Raw genomic sequence first — 20,357 nt, forward strand, 5'->3', positions numbered from 1 at the left:
TGGCCGGTGCGTTACAGAGCCCGAACGGCATCACCAAATATTCGAAATGACCGAATCTCGTACGAAAGGCTGTCTTCCATTCATCCCCCTCCCTGATACGTACAAGGTTATATGCCCCCCGCAAGTCTAATTTAGTAAAAATCGCTGCTGACCCTAACCTCTGGAGGAGCTCAGGGACTAGGGGTAACGGATAGCGATTTTTTACTGTGATTTTATTCAGGTCTCGGTAGTCAATGCAGGGCCGTAACGATTTGTCTTTTTTTTCTACAAAAAACAACCCAGCCCCGGCCGGGGACGTGGACGGGCGAATAAATCCCTTCCGCAGATTGTCATCAATATACTCCCTCAAAACCCCTGATTCTAGTTCCGATAATGGAAAAATGCGACCGAATGAAATCTCAGATCCGGGTAGGAGGTCTATGGGGCAATCGTAGGAACGGTGTGGGGGAAGAATGTCTGCTCCTCGCTTACTAAACACATCTAAGAAATCGTGGTAGGCCGGAGGGATAACCTGAGACAGATCCGTATCACCATCCATGCATAGGAGAAACCGGGGCGGCACGGGCCCTGGGACGTGGCAGTGATCCCGGCAGTATGGTGACCGAAACTGAACCGTTCCCTTCTCCCAATCAACCCGGGGGTTATGGGCCCGCAGCCAGGGAAGCCCCAGAATGATTGGGAAAAGGGGGGATGCGATGGCATCCAGACGGAGGAACTCCTGATGATGGTCAGCCATCGTGGTAAAAATAGGGGGAGTCTCCTGATCCACCACTCCCGACTTTATGCTAGACCCGTCTGCCAGGAAGATGTTAAACCCCCTTTCTTTGGTCTGGAGGGGGATCTTTTGCCGGTGAGCAAAAGTAAGATCAATGAAACAACTACATGCTCCCGAATCAATGATTGCGGTCACCGACAGGGTTCCTCTGGGAAGCTGTAACGACACAGGTATTGCCAGGTAACTAGATAGGTCACCCCTTTCTGTAGGTAAAGGAAAACAGGAAACGGACTTACTCATTTTTGCAGGACAGGAGCGCACCTGGTGACCAGCTTCCCCACAGTACAGACATAGGTTCTGCGATCGTCTCCTCTGATGTTCCTCGGCCGATAACGTGGAACGGGCCAGTCCCAGTTGCATGGGTTCTGAGGTGTCCCCTGCTTCCGTGCTCCGAGCATGGCTCCCTGGGGTTGGAGCTGCTTCTCTCGGTGGGGTCCATGCCACCCTTTGACCCTGGCTACTCCTTTCCAGGCGACGCTCTCTCAGTCTGCGGTCAATTTGGATGGCCAACTCTATCAGTTTCTCAAGAGAGTCCGGTAGTCCTACTCGTGCTAATTCGTCTTTTAGAGACTCAGACAGCCCAATGCGGAACTGGTGACATAATGCCGCATCGTTCCATCTGGTATCTCCCATCCAACGCCTGAAATCAGACGCATACTCTTCGGCCGCCCGGCGGCCTTGCCGCAGAGAGTATAGAGTAGCCTCTGCAGAGGCAGCCCGCTGGGGGTCGTCATATAGGACGGCCATGGCCTGAAAGAACTCAGTCACGGAATCGAGATGGGGGTCACGCTTCTCCATCAGGCGGTGAGCCCAATCCTGGGGCTCATCCTGAAGGAGAGAGATTATAAACCCCACCTTGACAGTCTCGACGGAAAACGTGCGGGGCTGCAGGTCAAAAAATAAAGTGCACGCGTTCCGGAAGGCCCGAAAACGGCTTCGGTCTCCACGGAATCGTTCCGGCAGGGGAACGCGGGGTTCGGGAGCTAGGGGTGCCGCAACTGCTCCGGATGCTGGAGCAGCGGGTGATTCCGCTGTTGCGGAACTTGGAGCAGGGGGAGTCTGGGTGGCAAACGACTCCATGCGGTCCTCAAGCCGGGTGCAGCGGCTGTGAAAATTCTGGAAGGCCTGGGTCAGAGTCGCCAGGTGCTGGCATATATCCTCTAGGGACGCCGGTCCTCTTCCTGGCTCTGTCATGGCCGCAAGGTACTGTTAGAACCCGCCAGGTGGTGCCCCTGGCTGCCCACTTGACAGACCTACCCAAAGCGTGGAGTCTAAGTCCCGGTCTGTGCTTTCACCAGGGCCCCTGATGGTGGGGATGGACTTGAAACAGACCGGGACCAGGTCACGACCTCTGAGCAGGCCCACCAGTGGCAGGGGCAACCTCCGGGGATGTATGGGTACCGGGAGAGCCAGATGTGAGGAGGACGGCAGGACCTAGCAGGATGGATCACGAGCGGGGGTCCCGTGGGGTAGGCGAGGTACAGAATCTGCAGGCGGAGAGTAGTCAGGTCACACGCAGGGTCAGCAGGATAAGTCAGTCCGTAGAGAGGTCAAAACAAGCCGAGGGTCAGGATGGGAGAAGGCAGAGTAGTCAGGTACAATCCGGGTCAACACAGGAGTAGGCAGCGTAGTCAGGGTCAATCAGGGTCAAAAACACAGGTACAGGACTCAGGAACTCAGATAGACCTTGCGGCGATTACTGACAGTGCAGGGCATCTTTAAATATTGCGCCCTGCACTGTCATTGGCCGCTCGGGACGCGCCCCCGGGCTGTCATTGGCCGCCCGAGGCGCGCCCGCGGGTCCCACTGCGCATGCGCGGCATCCTGTCATCCACGGCTCGCCGGGACCTAGTGCCTGTGTCCCGGCGTGAGCCGTGGCCAGTGCGCATGCGCCGGCCGACAGGACGCCGCGATCCCTGACACCCAGACTACATGGGGAGTAGTGATAAGATAGTTTGGGACTTGGTGTCATCCTTTTTCCATATGGGGCACCACTTATACGTGGGTAATTTTTATTCAAGCGTGCCACTATTTAGACATTTGTACAATCTTGGAACTGGCGCATGTGGCACCATGCAACCTAATGTGTGCCCACCATTAGAAGTGGGTGGATGCAGGTCTGTATATTCTAATGGTGGGCATACCACACCTTTTTTCTGACAGAGATTTCTGCCCACAGGTTGTATACAAAAAAAGAACATAGCATATATATCCAACAAGGACCAGCGATATTCTGGTACATCCCTGGACTTTGAATGGTTATACCAGGATGATGCCTATAGCTGCAGGCATCATCCTGGTATCGTTTTTTTTCAGTCAGCAATTGGCTTTCATGCAAAAGCAATCCTAGTGGCTAATTAGCTGCAGGATTGCTTTTACAAGCAGAGGGAGATGATACCCCCTCGCTGCCTTCCATGGCCTTCTCGGGCAGTCCCGTGCCATCGGGGGAACCTGAGAATGCAGCTGGTGTTTCTGCCAGATGACCATAGTGCTGATTGGAGACTGGAATGGTGTCAATCATCTCTATAGTCTAAGAAATCGGAAGCTACAAGCATTTCATCACTTCAGTTTCGCAGGATATAAACAGCGCCATTTGTAAATTGGGAAAGCATCTGATCCTACCAATCTTGGTTTGATTAGATAATGTAAGGGCAGAGGAGATATCTAGAGTCTGATAGACTCCAGATTTCTCAAAAAAGAATATATAACAATGCCCATTGAAGTTATAGGGGATATTTGCATTCCCTGTGATAGCATTAATGGGTCAAAGCAAAGAGTTCTCTCAAGACCTTCGCAACCTTATTGTTGCAAAACATACTGATGGCATTGGTTACAGAAGAATTTCTAAACTTCTGACTGTTCCAGTGAGCAATCAGAAGTGGAAAGAACTGGTAGAATTGTTTCAAAGAAAATAACAAGTAATGCATTCAACCGCCATGGCTTGTATGCACGCTCACCGCTCAAGATTCCATTGCTCAGGAAAAAGCATGTTGAACCTTGTGTGACAGTAGGCAGGTGAGATCACCTGGTTGCGTCCTGGATGGACGATATATTTGTCCAAGGTTCAGGCTTTATGGGGATTTGTACCACTAGAGGGAAGTGCTGAGTCCTTCAGCACTGAGGTAATGAGCCCAGCTGAAGGTAGTGGGCTCATTAAACACCTCTATAAAACCTCCCAGAGTGCTTAGGGAGTTGCTCCACCCTGGAACCAGATCTGTGCCTGAACTGTCTGGGGAGCTGACCTGTTACCTGTGTGCAGAGAGACCAAAGCCTGTGTGGCTAGCCTCCAAGTACTAGCAACTAGGTATAGCAGCAGGCTGTACCTAGTGGGTAGCTAGGGAGAAGCTGTTGTTGCAGTAAGTAGCCAAGTTGGCCAGGATTTATTTTGATGTTTCTTTTTGTTTATCATTTTTTCTGTAAATATTGTAAATAAATTGCACCTGTTTGTTTTCACCTCCACTATTGTTGTGCTGTGCCTATTTTTTTTTTGTGTTGTGCACCCATCCAGGGGGTCACACACACCCGCTGCCGAGCTAACCCTGTTACATATGGTGGAGGACGGCGGGCAGTTGTGGTAACTAAAGGCCAGCATGGAGGAGATAATCAGACAGTTGGCTCTGGCAAATGCCAATCAACAACAGGCAAATGCAAGTTTCCAGCAGAGCATTGCAGCCCAGCAGAGGGCCTTGGAACAAGCAGAGGTCCGCCATAGGGAATTGCTGGTGCAACAGGACCAGAAACACCAGCAACAAATGGAGGCTGTTTTGAAGCAGCTCCAGCAGAGGCAGCAGACTGAGGCTGATTCTGGTAAAACACCATCATTTTCTGTGGGCCGTTTATTGCCAAAAATGATGGGAGAGGATGATCCGGAGGTGTTTCTAACCACCTTTGAAAGGACTGCTGAAAGGGAAAAGTGGCCTAAAGAACAGTGGGCTGGATTGATGGCCCCATTATTAACTGGAGAGTCGCAAAAAGCTTACTATGACCTAGAGCCGGACCAAGCCAAAAACTATGATGTGCTAAAAGTGGAAATTTTGGCCCGGTTGGGTGTTACCCTCGCTGTCCGTGCTCAGCGGGTACATAATTGGACTTTTCGGCTTGGGAAACCTCCCAGGTCACAGATGTATGATCTCATTCACCTGAGCAGGAAGTGGCTGCAGCCAGAGACTTTGACCGCCCCAAAAATTGTGGAACGTGTCGTCATGGATCGGTTCCTAAGGTCTCTGCCTACTACTATTCAAAAGTGGGTCAGCCATGGAGACCCAGAAACTGCAGACAAGCTGGTGGATCTAGTGGAGAGATACTTGGCTACTGAGAACCTGACCTCCTCTTCCAGAGACTCACGGACTTTCCACCCTAAGACCAGACCATCCCCAGTGGCGGGTAAGATGACTACAAGGGGTGAGGGTGGAGAGAGTGAGAGGGTGGGAGTATTACCCAATGTCTGGCAAGAGCGGCCAGGAAGGCCAAGGCTGCAAGAAGCGGTGAAAAAAATTGTCTGTTACCGCTGCCGGCAAGAGGGACACATTGCAGCTAATTGCCCAGTGGTGGATGAGCCTATGCAGTGTGACTTTCTGAGCAATAGACGTCAGTCGCTGTTTGCGACAGTGGTATGCACGGCCAGCCCGGGCACTGAGAAACATTTGTGCAAAATGACTGTTAATGGAAATAATATTGTGGGGTTGCTGGATTCAGGTAGCCTGGTAACCTTGATAAGAGAGGAGATGGTCACTACAAAGGTCTCTGGGCATAAAAAGGTGGCGGTGATTTGTGTGCATGGGGACACTAGGGAGTATCCCGTGGCTACTGTGTTTTTTGAGACCCCCAAAGGTAACCTGTCTCATCAGGTAGGATTGGTACCTCATTTACCACATGATGCCATTGTGGGGAGGGATTTTCCAATATTCTGGGAACTCTGGGATTGTTCTGACCCCCCCACTGTCTCCCCTGCAGACCAGGAAGGTGAATCCCAGAAAGCGTCTGAGTGTGGTGAGGTCTCTCCCAAGTTCCCCTTGTCGGTACTAGCTGGGGAGACCCAAGGAACTGAGGAGGAGCCCGCCTCCTCAGATGAAAATCTGCCGGTTGTGGAGTTCTCGGACTTAGAGGTGCATAGGGAAAATTTTGCAACCGAACAGCTGAAAGACCCCACACTGATAAAAGCCCGGGAAAATGTAGTAAAAGTAGATGGTCAACTAGTGAGTCCTGAGAAAACTGCTGCTTATCCATACTTCCTTGTGGAAAGGGACCTACTCTATCGAGTTGCTAAAGGGGCAGAAGAAACCATTGAGCAACTGGTGGTGCCCAGACCTTACAGGAAGTTGGTGTTGGAGTTGGCCCATGGACACATCCTTGGGGGTCATTTGGGGGCGGAGAAAACACGGGAAAGAGTACTGCAGCGGTTCTATTGGCCTGGGGTCATTAAGGAGGTGGAAAATTACTGTTCCTCTTGCCCTGTGTGTCAGAAGTCGGCCCCTATGCCCCATTTCCGTAGTCCACTGGTACCTCTTCCCATCATTGAGGTCCCCTTTGAAAGGATTGCCATGGATTTGGTAGGTCCGCTGGTGAAATCCGCTAGGGGGCATCAGTACCTGTTGGTCATACTCGACTATGCCACCCGCTATCCAGAAGCAATTCCACTCCGAAATACCTCTGCCAAGACAATAGCTAAGGAGCTATTCCTCGTTTTCAGCCGAGTGGGTATTTCAAAGGAACTGCTGACGGATCAGGGAACCCCCTTTATGTCCCGGGTGATGAAAGAGCTGTGCAAACTGTTCAAGGTCAAACAGTTGCGCACCTCTGTGTATCATCCCCAAACTGACGGGTTGGTGGAAAGGTTCAACAAAACCCTGAAACAAATGCTAAGGAAGGTGGTAGATAAGGATGGAAAGGGTTGGGATTATTTAGTACCCTATTTGATGTTTGCCATCCGGGAGGTACCCCAATCCTCCACAGGGTTTTCACCATTTGAGTTGCTCTATGGGAGACACCCAAGGGGGCTGTTAGATATCGCCAAGGAAACTTGGGAAAGTGAGAGTTCTCCCCACCGGAGTGTGATTGAGCACGTCGCCCAAATGCAAGATAGAATTGCCCAGGTCATGCCTATCGTAAAGGAACATTTGTCCCAAGCACAGTTAGCGCAGCAGAGGGTGTACAATCGGGGGGCCCGGACCAGGTCATTTGCTGAAGGAGATAGAGTGCTAGTGCTAATCCCTACGGTTGAAAGCAAATTCCTGGCCAAATGGCATGGCCCCTACGAGGTGATTGAGAAAGTGAGTGAAGTGAATTACAGGGTCAGACAACCAGGAAGGCGGAAACCGGAGCAGATCTACCACATTAATCTGCTAAAGGCCTGGAGGGACAGGGAATCCCTAGTTGCTGAGGGTTTGTCACCAGCGCCATCTAACTGCTTGGTTCCGGAGGTTGGAATAGCAGTCACGCTGTCTACAGTTCAAAAACAGGAGGCTAAAGAGTTTGTGCTCCGCAACACAGATGTTTTTTCTGAGCTGCCGGGACAAACCTCGGGGGTGGAGCATGACATTATCACCCCACCGGGTGAAAGAGTAAAACTGAAACCCTATAGAATCCCAGAGGCTCGACGGGAGGCAATACGTGGGGAAGTACAGAGAATGCTAGATTTGGGGGTGATAGAGGAGTCCCAAAGTGACTGGTCCAGCCCCATAGTGTTGGTGCCCAAACCAGATGGGAGCTGGCGATTTTGTAACGACTTTCGACAGTTGAATAAAGTTACAAAATTTGACACCTACCCCATGCCAAGGATAGATGAACTAATCGACCGACTGGGAGCAGCCCGGTACATGACAACGCTAGACTTGACAAAAGGTTATTGGCAAATTCCCCTAGCTAAGTCGGCAAAGGAGAAGACTGCATTTGTAACCCCAGAAGGGTCATTCCAGTATAAAAGAATGCCGTTCGGGTTACAGAATGCACCGGCCACCTTTCAGCGAAAAATGGATCAGATTCTTCGTCCCCATCAGAAGTATGCTGCAGCGTACTTGGACGATGTGATTATCCATAGCGCAGACTGGGCCTCACATTTGCCAAAAGTTCAGGCTGTGCTAGACTCAATACGGAAAGCTGGGTTTACGGCCAACCCAAAGAAGTGTACGATTGGACAGGAGGAGGCCAGGTACCTGGGGTACACTATTGGGAGAGGGGTAATAAAACCTCAGATAAACAAAGTGGAAGCAATACAGAATTGGCCACGCCCAAATAACAAAAAGCAGGTACGGGCTTTTCTAGGAATTGCTGGCTACTATCGGCGATTCATTCCCCATTTTGCTTCTATGGCAGTACCCCTAACCAACCTGACAAAAGGGAAGGAGCCTGTCATGGTTAAGTGGTCCCCTGATGCTGAAGCAGCCTTCCAGTCTTTAAAAAGGGCCTTATGTAGCCAGCCAGTCCTATACTCCCCAGACTTCTCAAAAGACTTTGTGGTCCAGACGGATGCATCCAATGTTGGCTTAGGAGCAGTGCTGTCCCAGGTTTGGCAGGGGGAGGAGCACCCAGTAATCTATCTCAGCCGAAAGCTAAAGTCTCACGAGGAAAATTACGCCACGATTGAGAAGGAGTGTTTAGCGGTGAAGTGGGCCCTAGATTCCCTTCGGTACTATCTGCTGGGCAGACATTTTGACCTGATCACAGATCACGCTCCCTTGAAATGGATGGCTCAAAATAAGGAGACCAATAGAAGGGTAAATAGGTGGTTTCTGGCCCTACAGGAATTTACCTTCACAGTGAAGCATCGCCCTGGTGTTCAGATGGGAAATGTGGATGCTTTATCCCGGGTACATGCCTGCCTGGCTACTGGTGTTACAACCCCAAGGTTGAAACAAGAGGGGGGGGTATGTGACAGTAGGCAGGTGAAATCACCTGGTTGCGTCCTGGATGGACGATATATTTGTCCAAGGTTCAGGCTTTATGGGGATTTGTACCACTAGAGGGAAGTGCTGAGTCCTTCAGCACTGAGGTAATGAGCCCAGCTGAAGGTAGTGGGCTCATTAAACACCTCTATAAAACCTCCCAGAGTGCTTAGGGAGTTGCTCCACCCTGGAACCAGATCTGTGCCTGAACTGTCTGGGGAGCTGACCTGTTACCTGTGTGCAGAGAGACCAAAGCCTGTGTGGCTAGCCTCCAAGTACTAGCAACTAGGTATAGCAGCAGGCTGTACCTAGTGGGTAGCTAGGGAGAAGCTGTTGTTGCAGTAAGTAGCCAAGTTGGCCAGGATTTATTTTGATGTTTCTTTTTGTTTATCATTTTTTTCTGTAAATATTGTAAATAAATTGCACCTGTTTGTTTTCACCTCCACTATTGTTGTGCTGTGCCTATTTTTTTTTTGTGTTGTGCACCCATCCAGGGGGTCACACACACCCGCTGCCGAGCTAACCCTGTTACACTTGTTTAAAGTTTGCTGCACAACATTTAGACAAGCCTGTAAGATACTGGGAGAATATAGTCTGGTCAGACGAGACCAAAATTTTACTCTTTGGATGCCATAGTACACACCATGTTTGGAAGTCAAATGGCACTGCACATCACCCCAGAAACACCATACCAATAATGAAGTTTGGAGGGGAACAGCATGGTGTGGGGCTGTTTTTCAGCTTACAGTACTGGCAAATGTCATGTCATTGAAGAAATGATGAATGGAAAAATGTACCAAGACATTCGTGATAAAAATCTACTGCCATCTACCAGGATGATGAAGATGAAACCGAGGGTGGACATTTCAGCAAAACAATGATCCCAAACACAAAGCCAAGGAAGCTCTCAATTGGTTTCAACGAAAGAAAATAAAGCTGCTAAAATAGCCCAGCCATCCACCTGACTTGTATACCAATAGAAAATTTATGGAAAGAATCAAAGATCAGAGTTCAGAAAAGAGGCCCATGGGACCTTCAAGACTGTTTGTGTGGAAGAATGAGTCAAAATCACCTGAGCAATGCATGTGACTAGTTTCTCCATACAGGAGGCGTCTTGAAGCTGTCATTACCAACAAAGGATTTTGTATGATGTATTAAAGTGTTACTAAACCTAGGACCCTGCATTCATTTTATCTGGCCTCCCACAGTACACAGAACATGGAAGTGAAATTATTTTGGTAAATATAAGCTGCGAAATACCTTTTCTCATCAGCAGTTAGAGCAGTCTTGTGACTTTAGCAGAGCACTGGTTAAAGTTTCTAGGAGGGGTTTTCTTTCTGCTCTGAGGATGGAAAACCCCTGACCCTCTGGAGAGTGCTGATTGGCCCTGTGCTAATCACATGCACTCTTCCAAGGAAAAAAAAACCTCTCTAGCAATGCACATCAAACTGAACATGTGCATGTGGCTAAGGACATTTGACCAAGAGGAGGGGCAGAGAAAAGAGGATCAAATGGCCTTTTTACACAATGCAGACCCCTTATAGTGGGGTAAAAACGTATTTAGTCAGCCACCAATTGTGCAGGTTCTCCCACTTACAAAGATGAGAGATGCCTGTAATTGGCATCATAGGTAGACCTCAACTATGAGAGAAAAAAATCCAGACAATCACATTGGCTGATTTGGAAATAATTTATTTGCAAATTATGGTGGAAAATAAGTATTTGGTCAATATCAAAAGTTCATCTCAATACTTTGTTATATATCCTTTGTTGGCAATGACAGAGGTCAAACGTTTCCTGTAAGTCTTCACAAGGTTGGCACACACTGTTGCTGGTATGTTGGCCCATTCCTCTATGCAGATCTCCTCTAGAGCAGTGATGTTTTGGGGCTGTCGCTGCGCAACACAGACTTTCAACTCCCTCCAAAGGTTTTCTATGGGGTTGAGATCTGGAGACTGGCTAGGCCACTCCAGGACCTTGAAATGCTTCTTACGAAGCCACTCCTTTGTTGCCCGGGCGGTATGTTTGGGATCATTGTCATGTTGGAAGACCCAGCCACGTTTCATCTTCAATGCCCTTGCTGATGGAAGGAGGTTTGCACTCAAAATCTCAGGATACATGGCCCCCTTCATTCTGTTCTGTAAATGGATCCGTCTTCCTGGTCCCTTTGCAGAGAAACAGCCTCAAAGCATGATGTTGCCACCCCCATGCTTCACAGTAGGTATGGTGTTCTTTGGATGCAACTCAGCATTCTCTCTCCTCCAAACACGACGAGTTGTGTTTCTACCAAACAGTTCTATTTTTGTTTCATCTGACCATATGGCATTCTCCCAATCCTCTTCTGGATCATCCAAATGCTCTCTAGCAAACTTCAGACGGGCCCGGACATGTACTGGCTAAGTAGGGGGACACGTCTGGCACTGCAGGATCTGAGTCCCCGGCGGCGTAGTGTGTTGCTGATTGTAGCCTTTGTTACGTTGGTCCCAGCTCTCTGCAGGTCATTCACTAGGTCCCCCTGTGTGGTTCTGGGATTTTTGCTCACTGTTCTTGTGATCATTTTGACCCCACGGGGTGAGATCTTGCATGGAGCCCCAGATGGAGGGAGATTATCAGTGGTCTTGTATGTCTTCCATTTTCTAATTATTGCTCCCGCAGTTGATTTGTTCACACCAAGCTGCTTGCCTATTGCAGATTCAGTCTTCCCAGCCTGGTGCAGGTCTACAATTTTGTTTCTGGTGTCCTTCAACAGCTCTTTGGTCTTCACAATAGTGGAGTTTGGAGTGTGACTGTTTGAGGTTGTGGACAGGTGTCTTTTATACTGATAACAAGTTTAAACAGGTGCCATTGATACAGGTAATGAGTGCAGGACAGAGGAGCCTCTTAAAGAAGAAGGCACAGGTCTGTGAGAGCCAAAAATCTTGCTTGTTTGTAGGTGACCAAATACTTATTTTCCACCATAGTTTGGAAATAAATTCTTTCCAAATCAGCCAATGTGATTGTCTGGATTTTTTTTCTCATTTTGTCTCTCATAGTTGAGGTCTACCTATGATGCCAATTACAGGCCTCTCTCATCTTTTTAAGTGGGAGAACTTGCACAATTGGTGGCTGACTAAATACTTTTTTTCCCCACTGTAGGTTCCACAGTGAGCATAACAAGCATGCTTTACTGCATATACACACTGATTTTACTGTTGTGGGTTTAGTAACACTTTAACCACCTTCCGCCCGCCCTATAGTACAATGACGGGCGCAAGGTAGTTCTCTTGTTCTGATAGGATGTCATATGACGTCCTACCATTCTCCCTGCGCATGCGCAGCTCAGGGAGCGCGCAGCGTGGCAATCGCCGGTCCGCTGTGTCCCTTGGACACAGTGGATCACGGAAAGAGCCAAAGTTGTCGGCTCGGTCATGTGATCAGCTGTGTCCAATCACAGCTGATCACATGTAAATACGGAAATGCCGGTTATCGGCATTTCTCTCCTCTCGAGCTGTCACGCTGACAGCTCGAGAGGAGAGCCGGTAATCGGCTTTCCACGGAGGGGACATGTACACTGATCATCAGGGCACAGTGTGGCCCCAGAAGTGCCACCTGTCAGTGCTCATCAGTGCCAGTGCCCATCAGTTCCACGTGCCAGTGCCCATCAGTGCCACATCAATGCCACATATCAGTGCCCATCTGAGCTGCCTTTCAATGTCACCCATCAGTGCCAGGCAGTGCCACCTATCAATGCCAATCAGTGCCGCCTATCAGTGCCTGTCAGTGCCGCCTAACAGTGCCTGTCAGTGCCGCCTAACAGTGCCAGTCAGTGCCGCCTATCAGTGCCAGTCAGTGCTGCCTATAAGTGCCGCCTATCAGTGCCATATATCAGTGTCATGTATCAGTGCTGCCTTTCAGTGCCCATCAGTGATGCCTTTCAATGCCCATCAGTGCAACCTACAAGTGCCTCCTCATCAGTGCCCATCAGTGCCACCTATCAGTGCCCATCACTGCAGCCTCATTAGCGCACATCAGTGAAGGAGAAAAATCACTTATTTACAAAATTTTCTAACAAAAACTAAGAAAAACTTTTTTTTCCCAAATTTTCAGTGGTTTTTGGTTTGTTTAAGAAAAAATAAAAATCCCAGAGGTGATTAAATACTACCAAAAGAAAGCTCTATCTGTCTCAAAAAAATTATAAAAATTTCATATGGGTACAATGTTGCATGACCGCGCAATTGTCTTTCAAAGTGTGACAGCGTTGAAAGCTGGAAATTGGCCTGGGCAGGAAGGGGGTATAAGTGCCCTGTAGGCTAGTGGTTAAATAAATTTCAGTTAGCGTATTCAATCCTTTTCCCGGTGTCATTCCATTTTATAATACATAACTTAAATTCTGAACCTATTTGTTTTAGTTCCTTTGTATGTATGAATTGCATGAGTTGTTACCAATATGTGGTGAATATTTCATGTCAATAACACCTTCAGAAATATATTTACTGAGAAATATGATGACGTGTTCAATACTTATTTTTACTGCTGTATGTGTACATATGGGAACGTCACCATCAATGTCTATGACCATCCCTATACATGTGTACATATGGGAATGTCAGCCGTCAACAATATCTATGGCCATCTCTATGTAGCACTACCCCCTGAGGAGTTGCTGGAGATTTGGGTCCCCATATAGTCCTGTACAGCCAGGCAACACACATTTCCTTACAGCCTTGCACTCCAGAGACAGTAAACAGTCCTTGAACTTGTTTTTTTTTATTTTATTAAGGAATTTAAACTTGTATGAGGATGAGGGTGACACGGGATGCCCAAGGAACAGCTCGTCAGCGTGACAGCTCGAGAGGAGAGAAATGCCGATAACCGGCATTTCCCTGTTTACATGTGATCAGCTGTGATTGGACACAGCTGATCACATGACCGAGCTGACATCTTTGGCTCTTTCCGTGATCAGTGATCCTCTGTGTCTGAGGGATACAGTGCACCGCCGATCGCCGCGCTGCGTGCTCCCTGAGCCGCGCATGCGCAGTGAGGATGGGAGGACATCATATGACGTCCTCCCAGAACGAGAGAACCACCTTGCGCCCATCATATTACTATATGGCGGGTAGGAGGTGGTTAAAAATGACTTAAAATCTTGAATTCAGATGGGCACATGGTCCGTAAGGGGTTTGGGGCCCACACAATCTCACACACTGCACACATTGGGACACTGCTGCACCCTTTTATATTGTGGTTTCTAGTCTAGACAAATCACAGAGCCTAGAAGAGTGCTTTGAAACTCCTCCCTCAGCTGTCATTGGTTTCAAAGACCGCCGACGTCCCTACAACGTATGGGTGGTGTATATGGCACCATTCGCTTGGAAGTGTAATGGCTGTAACTTATGGGTCTCCTGGAATTGATCCATGTGATGCTTGAACCAATGTACGGTTTCTGTAGCATAAGCTACAACATAGCTCCCAACTGTCCCCAATTTCAAAAAAGTCCCTCTCTCCCTCTTTACCCCTCATTTGTCCCTTGTTGTGGTCTGATCTATGTAGTTGTATATAAAATATACTATTTATCTTTCAACAAATGTTTAAAAGTTGCTAAACGGTGCTAAATCTTTCATCCAGTTTCTAAATTGTTGCATTTGTAAATTTCAAAAGCCAGTTGAAACGAAATTGTAGTGGGAAAAAATGCACTTGTGGGGTTAAATTGGGAGGTATGGCTATATACCTATATCCTTTACTGGAGTCATCTAAAGGAGGTGTAACTGCTGTCTTGGTACATACAGTACATGTACATACAGTTCAAAAAAAGAGGCTAGTGCTACACCTGGTCTACTTGGAAGGGGGGCCCTGATATCAAGGGGACTATAAGGGGTCGTGTAGACCCTATAGACTGTGCAGATATGGTAACACCCTGGCTACATCTAGGAAAAAAGATGCTGTAGCTATAGGATGAAGATGTGACACACAGAGGAGGTCTGTGTAGTCAGGGGACTATAAGGGGTAGTAAAGATCCTATACACTGTGCAGAGGTGGTAACACTCTACAACATCTAGGAGTTGATTCATTGTATCCATAAGCTGAAAATGTGTCCTGAAGGAGAACACACAGAGTGATCTGGGCAGCCAGGGGGCTATAAGGGATAGTACAGAGGAAGTATAGATCCTATACACTGTGCAGAAATGGTGACTTCACAGATCTGATGTGGTAAGGATATCAACTTTCATAAGGTAGTACATTCCTCCTCCAAGAAAAAATTTGCTCACCTGGAGGACTGTAGGTTAGACTCATTAGTTCTGAAAAGCTCACATTTTAGGAATCTGGAAATGTGTAAATTGTATTGATACAATGTAAACATAGGGCACACGTCTAGAGATGATGTGATGAATGTATCCTAACACTTGCCTTTATTATACTTCCAAGATACTGGATTTCTATCAAGATTTGAATCTGTAACAATAAAAGATCTTGTGATGGAGGTGGGGGTGGTAGTTTTCGTTTTCCTTTGTTTTCACCTGGGGATCCTGCCAGTAACTCACTTCCTGTCCTAGGGTAACAACACTCACTGTACTGAATCTATGGAGGATCTATATTGTCACATTAGGCCAGGAAGTGTGTTATGGGAAGAATTCTGTAATCATAACATAGTGTGGAGATGTTTTGTAGTCCAATGCTACAAACAATGCTAATGGAAAACAGTGAAGAGGCAACAAGACCAGAAAGTTATCAGTTCACTAGATGATTTCTGGATAGATCAAAAGATTTTGGCACTTATAGAACAGATATAACAAAATGGTATATTTATCAGACCAAAAAAGAGAAAATACATTAAAGCTGAACTCCAGGTATAGCATTTTTTACATACAGTAGCTACATTGGTCCAGTTTGGATCAATATATGTGTGTATATAAAATACCTGTGGGATTTCTGGGGAAGCTGTAAATCACTGTAGCAGGCACTGCTGCTCCAATGTTTACTGCTAGCCTTCAGGTCCTGTGGCAAGCACCTGACCCACTCCTTTCTGAACTCATAAGGGTGCCTACTCGGCACAGGCGCCATTCAGAGAATGCTTTAATTTTCTCAGTGCATACAAAGTGTTCACTGATTGGATGAGGTGAAAATCATGGCAGCCACTCAGCACAGGACCCAGAAGGCAGCGTTGATAGTAGCCATGCCTACCATAGTCATTTCCAGCTTCCACAAGGATCCCACAGGTATGTCACATGCACAGATACATTGGTCCAAACTGGGTCAATGGAACTAATTGCCATACTTAGAATTCATCTTTAAGTCCCACAAACAGTAATGGGCTGAAGATGCCTGCTTGACCCATAGAAAACCCAACCCCTGCAGTGAAGTAGTCCTTACTGAATAATAATATTATTATTAATAAAAAAACTGGGAAAACTTAGGGTCCAGTACGTTAATTAAAAAAATGTTTTCTAACCACATCCTGACTGCCCTATAGTAGATATACTGCTACAGGGTGGCAGGGGTGCACAAAATCATGTGTGTGTGTATATATATATATATGTGATTTTGTATCACTGAGTAGGGGGCATGCGTGAGCTGAGCGTGCGCCCTACTCGCACCGCCATTCGCGGCCGCAGCTGAAAATCACCGGGTCCCAGCCGGTGATTACCCGCCGGCGCTCGGTGGTTTCTGAGCATCTCTGACGGGGAGGAGAACAGCTTTGTTTACCAACAGTCCTCCTACCTGTCGGCTCGGGCACACTGCACTGGATGCACAGCACAGCTATCCAGAGCAGTGTGTTTACAGTGAAGCACCAACACACAGCCCCCCAGTAAAACACTCCCAGCACACAGTTAACCCTTTGATCACCCTTCATGTTAACCCCTTCCTGCCCAATGCCATTAGTACAGTGCCAGTGGGGTTGTTTTTAGCACTGATCACTGTATTGGTGTCACTGGGAATGCTGAGTAAGAGGGAAGGAGGAGGAGGTACAGGGTGCATTCTCTTCTCCTCCAGCTCTTCCGTCCGGTCACATTTACAAGCTAACATAGATAATAAGTTAAGAAGAGGAGAGCAGCTGACTACATCCCCTGGATTTCTCTGTGTGGTGCACAAAGCTTGGGGGTAGGGGAGCTACCCAGAAGCATGGTAGAATGCTCCCGGAAAGTCTACATACATGGGAGAGCTGAGCCAGAACACAGGACAGAGAAGGGAAAGATAAAGGAGACAGTGGCAATATAAAATATAACAGGTAAGGTGTATCAAGTAAATAGATATCCAACATGTCAAGCCTTAAAACTGGGCATTTCCCTAAATAGGTGATAAACTTTGGTATCCATAATTTTCCAAAGGCAACACTTTAAAATCTTTTACAGCTCATCAGTTTAGAGTTAACTGTCAAAATTTGGCCTAGAGTTATTGCTCTCACTCTGACATGTGTAGCAATGTGTAACATGTGTAGTACAACTGATGTTTTTGTATGTAGATGCCTCTGATTTGTGTTTTTCTGCAAGTATGTGTGTGTATATGGGAGCTATTGGTGGAACTACCAGGATTGCAAAGGTTGCACTTGCAACCAGGCCCTGGGAAATGTGGGGGTCCCAGATGACAGGAAGGGCATCAGGGACGCTCAGTGAAGAGACTGCCCGGCGCTGTCTTAATCTGTGGTGATTGGGGCAAACATGGAGTGACAGTCATTCTTCCTCATATACACAATGCACCGCCATTCCAGTCACTAACACAGTGGACTTAGAAATGCCATAAAGCATTACCCAAAGGTCATATATCAGGATATGTTAACCACAGTCCGAGTCAGAGACAGACTGCAAAGACTGGGTCACAAATGAAGACGTGCCACAGCTGTAGACCTGGAGAGTGCTTTGCAGCTGACAAAGTAACGAAGGGTCTAAAAAGCACCACGATTCAGAGAGCAGTGTCTTAAGGCGACAGACCAGGTCATCCACCATATACAGGGGTTTTTCACACAGGGAGTGATCGGAAACTGGGTTACACCAGAGGCTACGCCATGGCTCTGAAACTTGAGGGCACTCTGTAGCTCGATGACACAGTCCACATGGGTCTGGAAACTGACAAAATGCAAAGCTCAGTGCTCAAAGATCATATTCCAATCTCATGGGCTTAATCACTGAGGCTAGGTTCACACCTATGCAGTTTGCATTTCATCCGTTTCTTCAGTGCTTTTTGTGGTGCGTCTTGTGTTTTTGCACATGTGTTTTTGATGTGTTTTCCATTTTTATAGGGTTTTTTTTGGCCAACTTGTTGCTGGGCTGATTAAAACGCAAAACACATAAAAAATGCACTACATGCATTTCTGCAGCATCTCCATTAAAGCCTATTGAACCAAAACGCAATATTTTGGATTTAAGAAAGTCCCTGACCCTTTCCAAAAATTGCACCGGATGAAAAGAGATGTGAACGTGTCCCATAGGAAATCATGTTAAATGGACTGTAGTGCATTTCTGCAAAATGCACCACAAAACGCTTAGGCATGTACCTAGCCTAAATGAGTCTTCAGAGATTGGGTCATGGCTCTGTTGCTAACTAACACAGTACACTAAAGTGTGGAAAGAACCACATGCAGAGCACAATGGAAAAAGACAAATTGCATGCAGTCCCTTCAATCTTCAATCCTCATGCCTGTATAGAAAAAAAAATATGCAAAAGCAACATTTCAGGCAGCCACAGGCATCAGTGAAGCATGGTTAACAGCAGCTTTGGAATCCATGCCAGGGGCACTCTGGAGGGGACGTTGGACCTTCTCATCCACCCCCCCCCCATATATCTATGTTCCTGCATGAAATAACACAATAGAATGGCAGGCTTATTTGCATCTACTAAAGCATTTATTTTAAAAAAAGTTGCCATATGCTGCATACGTGATCAAATGACAAACTTGTAAAAGCATGAATAAAAATGTAGTTTATAATCTATGCAATAGAAAAATAGTTACATATTTTGCAAGAAAAATACACATATTGTCAGCATGTAACACATACAGTATGAGATCTATTTATAAAACCTGCAAAAGTGTAAATTTTTGGTTTCCTGCACAATTTTCACAATTGTGCTTGTCAATTTTACTATATTGCTTGGCATCCTTCAAATTTTTAAATTTGAAGTTACAGTGGAACCATGGTGAAAGACAGACTTGAAAAAACTTCATGAAAAATTAAAGTGTTACTAAACCCAGGACTCTGCATTCACTCTATCTGGTCTCCCACAGTACACACAACATGGAAATGCAATTATTTTAATAAATATAAACTGCTAAATACCTTTTCTCAACAGCAGTTAGAGCAGTCTTTTGACTTCTATCAGTATCCAGCAGAGCACTGGTTACAGCGTTTCGGAGTTTTCATTGTGGTCTAGGAGGATGCAGAACCCCTGACCTCTGCCTGGACAGTGCTGATTGGCCCTGTGCTGATTACATGCACTCTCCCAAGAAAAAAAAACTATCTAGCAGTACATACCAAACTGAGCATGTGCAGCTTGTTCCTAGCATCTGTTCTATCAGGAGATATTTGGGAAACACTGGAAGAAAGGGATGATCAGAGAAGGCAGGATCAAACATAATTTTTACACAATGTGGAGGATTAACCCCTCAGGTTCCACAGTGAGTATAAAAAGCATGCTTTACTGCATATACAGACAGATTTTACTGTTGTGGGTTTAGCAACACTTTCATTCACCACCTTGCCTTTGGTAAAATGAATAAATTGCCCTAGATTTAGAGTGGTATGAATTATGGTCAAAATATTAGATGGCCAAACTCTGCCTACACAATAGATGTTGAACCCCCCCTCCCCCCCTTTGTTGGAATATGGTGATTGTGACTGCAAAAATTGCCAAGGCCAGCTGTATACATATGCACACTAGTGAAAATTGATATTTTCCACAAAAAAAGATGATGAATTTGAGTGTTTTATAAATAGACCCCGTTGTCTTTTCTTTGTTTTTTCAATCAAAAGAATGTATAAACGTGAAATGTTATGTGTTGTATATTAGTTTTCTTTGTGTTATTGCGTCTTATCAGCACTCAGTTTCCTCTTCTTAATGTCGATATCCAGCTTTAGGTTTTCTATCTGGAGGTAGAGGTACTGCACCTGCAGATACTTGATCCACTCATCTGGGGTTGATGTGCACTTTCTAGCTTCTTCTTGCAGTTCCCAAATGTGATCACATATGGATGCTGTGAGAGAGGATATTGATTATTGCTACGCATACTAGAAGATTTACCTTATAATCATTTTAATTAATTGAATCCATAAATTAAACCTCAGCTCCCTGGCTTTAACTTAAAATTAGTTTTCTTTTTTCTGAATACATAGTTTTTTTTCTTATATGCAAAATAGTAATATCCAAGGAATATGCATGATATCTAAGATGTATTTTAATTTCAAATAAGTGTGTTTGTTTTTTTGCTGCTTAGAAGAAGTGTAGGTCGCAAAAAGGTGAGGTGGCCAAAAAAGAGTCCACCTGCAGGAATACATTTTAGCCCCATGCAATTATAAATGTATAAGATCTACTCATATCCAAACACTTTTGCCTGCACTAAAATACCTTTATGTTCAATGTAACACCAATTTGATTGAAAGCAGCCAATGGTTCCAGAAGCCCCAACAAAGCCAGTGAGACTCGGAAGTGAAGGGAGAGATGAGCTGAAGACGTGCATGGTGCTGGATCGAATGAGGGCCCAGGTATTTAAAGGGGAGGGGGAGCCAAAACGGATG

The 20,357-nt window shown here is 46.5% G+C and overlaps 1 protein-coding gene across 1 annotated transcript in view; it reads right to left on the bottom strand.

The window, feature by feature from the left end:
- Nucleotides 1-18,448: 18,448 nt before the first annotated feature.
- Nucleotides 18,449-20,357, bottom strand: part of LOC149470020 (C4b-binding protein alpha chain-like) — a 181,601-nt gene continuing 179,692 nt past the window's right edge. Inside the window, exon 21 of the mRNA XM_089668352.1 lies at nt 18,449-19,816. Within this exon, the coding sequence (XP_089524478.1) occupies nt 19,644-19,816 (173 nt within the window). The 3' untranslated portion in view covers nt 18,449-19,643. The remainder of the gene's footprint in view (nt 19,817-20,357) is intronic.

This window comes from Staurois parvus, unplaced genomic scaffold (assembly GCF_062004578.1).
Source record: "Staurois parvus isolate SC_StPar_1 unplaced genomic scaffold, SC_StPar_1.0 ptg000056l, whole genome shotgun sequence".
Classification (NCBI taxonomy): domain Eukaryota; kingdom Metazoa; phylum Chordata; class Amphibia; order Anura; family Ranidae; genus Staurois; species Staurois parvus.